The 6,540-nt window shown below is 39.5% G+C and overlaps 1 protein-coding gene across 1 annotated transcript; it reads right to left on the reverse strand.

Annotated features, from left to right (window-relative positions):
• Window positions 1-1,020: 1,020 nt before the first annotated feature.
• Window positions 1,021-3,337, reverse strand: LOC143638545 (G-protein coupled receptor 83-like). The gene is made up of 4 exons (XM_077106445.1): window positions 2,942-3,337; window positions 2,629-2,754; window positions 2,175-2,308; window positions 1,021-1,744 (listed from the first exon to the last, which is right to left on the reverse strand). The coding sequence occupies exons 1-4, from the start codon at window positions 3,335-3,337 to the stop codon at window positions 1,021-1,023; spliced, it is 1,380 nt and encodes a 459-aa protein (XP_076962560.1).
• Between the last annotated feature and the right edge of the window lie 3,203 nt (window positions 3,338-6,540).

A 6,540-nucleotide genomic window follows, 5' to 3' on the forward strand; every position in this document is an offset into this window, starting at 1 on the left:
TGGGGAGTAAATGGATTTGGAAAAGTTGACTTAATTGTCATGCAAATATCGGGAGAAGAGCATGGCTGTGAATCAGCTTAATAATAGCCAACTAGGATAGGGGCTTTGCATGGGAAAATTCACAAGAAACCAGATATGCAGGTATGCACTAATTAAACACAAATACCAATGAATTCCTCCAGATGATAAAGCCCAATTCTGGATTTCAAGATGGGGTATCTGAAACCCAGGAAAGCAGTCTACAACCAGAACTGCAATGACTGAGTTTAGGGAGTTGCATTTGAGAATATGAGGAAAACAAATGTCTGGGGTCATTTGCCAGTATTTCTTTTCCCTTAAAATGATCTTTTGCCTCAGGTTAAGTTGAGCTAGAAGGCAAAGGTATGAGAATATCAAGCCGGTACTCAGGGGTACACTGAAGAAAAAGAAGGGATTCCTACTGTTGAGGACGGGTTATTAGTCTTCCCTGTGATGCTTTACTTACTCCCTCTTTCACTCTCAATTCCTCCATCTTTCTATCACCACCCACTAATGGTAATCACTGAACAAAGTAGAGTCAAAATGATTATTAGAGAATCTAGCTGTTTCCCTTCCCATCTCCAAAGTAAGTTGGGTGAGTCAATAGACTCCTATAGGATATGTGGTAATAGCAGTTGTCCCTATAGTGGCAGAGACCCCATCAGATATAGTGTGAATACCCTTTTGATTCCAGGACTCAGAATCATCAACCACAAAGGGAAATGGTGATGGACCTGTAGGAAAGTCCATGATATTAAATCACTAGATCTCTGCATCTGGCTTAAGGGTTATTCCATCTCTAGCTGATTTGTTGTTACCATATTTAACATGAACATCTGACCTGGGCTAAATGGGTGGGCCAAATTTCCCTTGGAGGAGAATGGAATGGTCATGACCAGGGCCTCAGTGATGCTTTCAGCTGGTGCATCAGAAACATGTGCCCAGGTACTATTTTGAACAAAATTCCAAGGGATCAGGTGGTCTTTGTATATGGGTACCCATCTAGATTTTAACTGAATGAACACGGATACAGAAAAAAGGACGCAGGATTGAAAAACGCTGCCTTCGACTCACAGAGGCATTTGGATTTTCCTTTTCCCTCTGGGCAGAAATTTGGGCATCCCCCTCCCCTGTAGCCACACAAGGATCCTCTAATACCTGAGGCTCTGGAATGGCCACAGGCACCTGTGGCAGCGCAGATGCCTGGAGTTCCTGGAGCTCATGACTCTCCTGCACTTGCGCTTGCTGCTGAACCTGGGAGCTCTTGCACAACAGATATTTTGTGCACCAAGATGCTATAGATCTAAGTTTGGCACGGAAGCTCCTGTTGAGCCAGCAGTAGATAAAAGGATTGTAGCACGTACTACTCATGGCAAACCAGTGGAAGGCATAGAAAAGCACACTCTCAGTTTCTATGTCTGCACTGGAAATAAGAACCACGTAGCAATTGAGAGGAAACCAACATATCGCAAAGACCATTACAATAAGAATCAGCATTCGGATGCTCTTCTTCCGCTTCTGGTAGTGTGCCATAAGTTGACGAGCAGATGCATCACCAACAGAATTTTGGATCCACAGCCTCTTCCCCAGGTGAGAGTATGTTATAACAATCACCAGCAGTGGCAGGATGTACAGCAGGCCAAATGTCCCAAGATCCACATACTTCCCAACTAGCTTGCTGGGTCCTGGAAACGCAGGAAGGCAGTGGCTCCTGACAACTCCATCCCTGGAGCAGAAGATAATGGAGGTTATGATAACAAGACCAATGAAATGGATCTCAGGAAGCTAAGGTTCTAGTCCCAGCTTTGCCACAGTATGTCCTTAAGTAAACCCACCCAGCTCCCTATTTATAGCTCTTAGTTTCTTCAATTTAAAAATTAAGGTATGGATCTATAATATCCTCTCTTATAGGTCTTGATCCAGACAGAGAACAAATTGAGACTTACCTGATTCCTAACCACCAATGTCCCTAACCTGGAGGCCCATCATATTGGTTTAATTAATAAAAATTAGAGATATATTGAGGCTTCATTTCCACTATTGAGGAAAGTTGGAGGAGGACAAACATGCAGTTAAAAACTTTTCAAAAGTCAATTTCCTCATTGTGTCTGGAAAGAGGAGGGCAAAATTACCATTAAGTAACTAGTCTGACTTACTTGCTGATGACATAGAACAGATTTTGATAGATTGCATGAGGAAGAGCAAGGAACACTGCAAGACTCCAGATCAGAACAACAGTCAGTATGCTTTGGGAGTGTGTTAGCCTTGGTTTCGTTGGATGCAGAATTACCTGAAACAAAAAGATCTATGTCATTTGTGTGGGCAAATGCTGAAGAGTCCCTACATACATAATTTTCCTATTAATACTATTTGCCTTATTCCAGTAAAAACATGATTGGATTGAAAATAGTTTAGAAGGAAAATAGATTAAAATATATTATGGTTCTGAAAATACTGGAACTCTGATTGGTATCCAGTTGAAGAAGGAGGAAGTGTGAAGGTTATCTTCAAAGGTGGCCCCATCCTGAGGAGTTTTGGGAGGTGTCTAATCTACCTGGACACTGTTAATTTTCTTCCCTTTTATTAACAAGGACCCTCCAGAGGTCTTACCCGATGTCGGTCCATGGCAACTGCCATCAGTGTTAAAGTTGAGACATGAAGGGAGCAGTACTGAGCAAAGCGACTGACATGGCACATGATCCTGCCAAATACCCACTGTCCACTCAGGAATCGGGCCTGAAGGAGGGAAGCAAAAGAGAGATTGGCTATACACTCAGATTATCCCCTCAGGCCTTACAGAGAAGGTCGGTTCTAGAATGGGGCCTTAAGGCAGGCTTATGTCCCTTCTTCGCCTTAGTCCTATCACCCATCCCTGGATTGGAGCAACATTTCCACTCCAAACCAACCCTATATACTCACTCACCAGAGCAAATGGACTGTTGAGCAGAATTATCAAAATGTCAGATATCGCCAGATTGAAGATGAGGAGGCCTGTTGATTTGTTGATTTCCTTGTGCTTGATGAAAACTTGGCACACCAGTGAGTTGCCAAAGAGGGATACCATTATGATGACTGCATATGCCACAGACAGAATTATCTTCGCTGCAATGTGGGGTTTGCCCCCCAGCCATTTCTGGGCCATTCCTGTTGGCCCTTCCAATTCTGGGCTGGAGACACTGGATCCATTTAGATCTGTATGATTACAGCTTTGATCTTCAATTGGTGGAACCCCAGTGAAATTTTGGTGGAGCCAATCAATGGCACGTTCCATTTGTAATAGAAAAGGGGATGTCCCATTTCCATTAAATGAATAGTTCATTTTTGTTTGGGGTGACAATTTAAGCAGGCCCCTAGAGAATAAAAAAGGAGATAGATGAGGAACCTTCTCCAAAGGCTGCAAACTCCCAAATCCACTATATATTATATATACTGGGAATTGAACCCAGGGTTGCTCAACCACTAAGCCAAATCCCCAGTCTATTTTTAATTTTTTTAAAAAAATTTTAAATAGAAAACTAATTGCATTTTATTACTGTTACTTTTGAAAGGCTAACAAAATTTGATAAATTAAACCACTCTTAAAAACTATGCATGAAAACTAATTTTACCAGAACCAACTATGAATGTCATCTTTTTAAATATTTTTTATTTTTTCTGATTAGTCATACATGATAGTAGAATGTATTTTGACATATTACACATATATGGAGTATAACTTCTCATTTTTCTGGTTGTACATGATGTAGAATTACATTGTTTGTGTAATCATATATGCACATTGGATAGTAATGTCTGATGCATTCTACCATCTTTCCTATTCCCATTCCCCCTTCCCTTCCTTACCTTCATTCACCTTTGTCTAATTCAAAGTACTTCTATTCTTATGTACCCGCCCCCTTATTTTGAGTTAGCATCCACATATCAAAGAAATCAGTCAGCCTTTTGATTTTGGGGTTTGTCCAGCCCTTTTTTATATTTTATTTGGAGACAGGGTCTTGCTGTGTTACATAGGGCCTCCCTAAATTGCTGAGGCTGGCTCTGAACTTGCAATCCTCCTGCCTTTGCCTCCTAAGCCTCTGGGATTACAGGCGTGCACCAATGTGCCTGGCTCCACCTTAGATTTGAAGAATCACAGACATCACTGTTTCACAGAAGAATGGGTTAGCTTTTCAAAATTTGTTATTAAAAGTGGGATCCTCAGGAACCAGGTATTCACTTCTCCTATAGGAGGAGGGAAGCCAGGAGTACTGCTGATCAATTCACTTCACTAGGATGAAGGAGTCCTATGGAGCCAATGAGAGCAATTATTTACCCATAGGGCTCAGTTATTACTCCCCATCCTCATTTCCTTCAGTAAGTATGAAATTTCTGGTCATTTGTGGGCAATATCAATCAAGTATATTACAAGCATATTTGATTTATTTTCAATTATTATTGTGTAATGGGGCAAATGATAACCAAGGTTTCTCTCTCAAATAAGTTTAGAGGAAATAAAGGATACATATTTTATACTGTCTTTATAGGCTCAAATCCGACTGAGAGTGAAGTTTATCTGTTATTGTGAGAAAAGATCAGCTATCTAAAAGCAGGCTCAGGACCCTATGCTGTCCTTAGGTGCCTGTTTTCAGTCTCCAGATCAGGTTGTAGGGTAGCAGAAGAGAGGAGAAAAGTGTTGAATTCAAGAAACACAGTGAAGTGCATTCAGATTCTGTGTGTACTGAACATTTAAGAATTTCAAACATTCTTTACCTATAATTTCATCTCTGAAGTATTTATCTTAATTTCTAAGTAATCTTCAAATAGCAGTGGAAATTGCCAAAGGAACCCTGTAGCAAATCATTTTTAAAAGCAAATAATCATCATTCTAATTTAATTTGATCCAGTTTTTCTTAGCTCTATATTTTAAAAAATGAATTTCCAGAAAGGTACACCTATATGAAAAATTAAAGTGATTTCTTTCCTGCTCCAGGTAGAGCCAAAGACAATATTTCATCAGTCAATAAGAATGACACTCAGAAAAACACCACTGTAACAAGGCAACAACCAATTTGCATACACCATCCCAATGAATACTGCCATCACTAATTTAAATCATTTAAGTTGGAAATAGTATGCATTAATTCATTTCTAGTGCTCTTGGGTTAAAGCCATCTTAATCTCCACTCTCTTCCATTATAAACTTAGCCCCAAACAGCAGGTTGTGATTTTTAAAATACTCAACTGTGCATTAGGATCTACTATGTGTTACTCCCTGGCCAGGCAATACTGAGCAAATGCATCCAGTTAATTCCTACACACTGTCTCTTTTCTAATTTAATTCTTTGGAGGCATGACTCATTTCATTAAATCAAAATCTACCTATATAAGTTCACAATCAATCAATCCATCAGCAAGCTTGTCCAGAAATCCCTGATACTTGTCTAGGCCAGCTATCTGATGAAAAAAGAAGTTGCTTACTGCCAAGTCATAGAGACAAATCTGAAACCAAATAATTAAAGAATGATCCAAGTTGGAAGAAATATACACTATATTAAGAGTAAAATGCAGATTATTTATGTGCTTTAAGTGTTGAGAAAAGAAAGCTATCAATAAAAACTGAATTAGAGAAGTTTGAAAGACAGTAGAATCAGATCTATATTTTGTTGTAATGCTGGAAGACATACAATTCTGTATTCTCGGAGGTATAGCTTAGTGTAAGAGCTCCCTATACCCTGGGTTTGATTACCTGACCCCGCACAAAAAAAGGGATTCTCATCACCATGCAGTTCACCAAGCATGCCCTAGTCTGCCCTAGAAAGGCTACTGCATCTAATGTATATTACATTAATTAATTAATTAGTTACTAACTGAATTCCTTATGAGAGTTGGGGTATCAGGGCCTAGTAGGCTAGATAACTCTGGTTTCTGGCCCTACAGGCATCCTGGAGTAGGGCACAGGACCTTTCTACCTTGTGTTATGAAAAGAAAGGTCAGTTCTAAGATGCTCTTTCTTGTGCTAGGGGACATAAATAAAAAATCAAGCCAGAAGAAATGGGTTTTTAAATAGATGACCAATCTTTAACTCCAGGAGGTGGTAGCTAGTTAATAAAGAATGTGGTAAGTAATATGTATGTTTGTATGCGTGTGGGAGAACTGTTTTCAGAGTACTACAGAATTTTTAAAAAAACCTTTGTTTTTAACTTCCACCCCACCTCCCTGCTGTCACTAACTTGCAGCATACCTGTTGGCAAATAAATTTTCTGTACTCTCAGTAGGATAACTATGATTCACAACAACTAATTGCATATTTCAAAAAAGTCAATAGAAAGAATCTTGAATGTTCCCCAAACAAGAAAACTTATAAATGTCTGAGGTTATGTATATGCAAATTACCTTGCCCTGATAATGACCCATCATTATATGTACTGAAGTGGTATACTGTACTCCATAGATACGTGCAATCACTGTGTGTCAACTTCTGTGCCTTAACTTCCCTAATTGGACTTGAAATGTTATTTACCTCATAATCTGGTGGTGAAGATC

This window comes from Callospermophilus lateralis, chromosome X (genome assembly GCF_048772815.1).
Source record: "Callospermophilus lateralis isolate mCalLat2 chromosome X, mCalLat2.hap1, whole genome shotgun sequence".
Classification (NCBI taxonomy): domain Eukaryota; kingdom Metazoa; phylum Chordata; class Mammalia; order Rodentia; family Sciuridae; genus Callospermophilus; species Callospermophilus lateralis.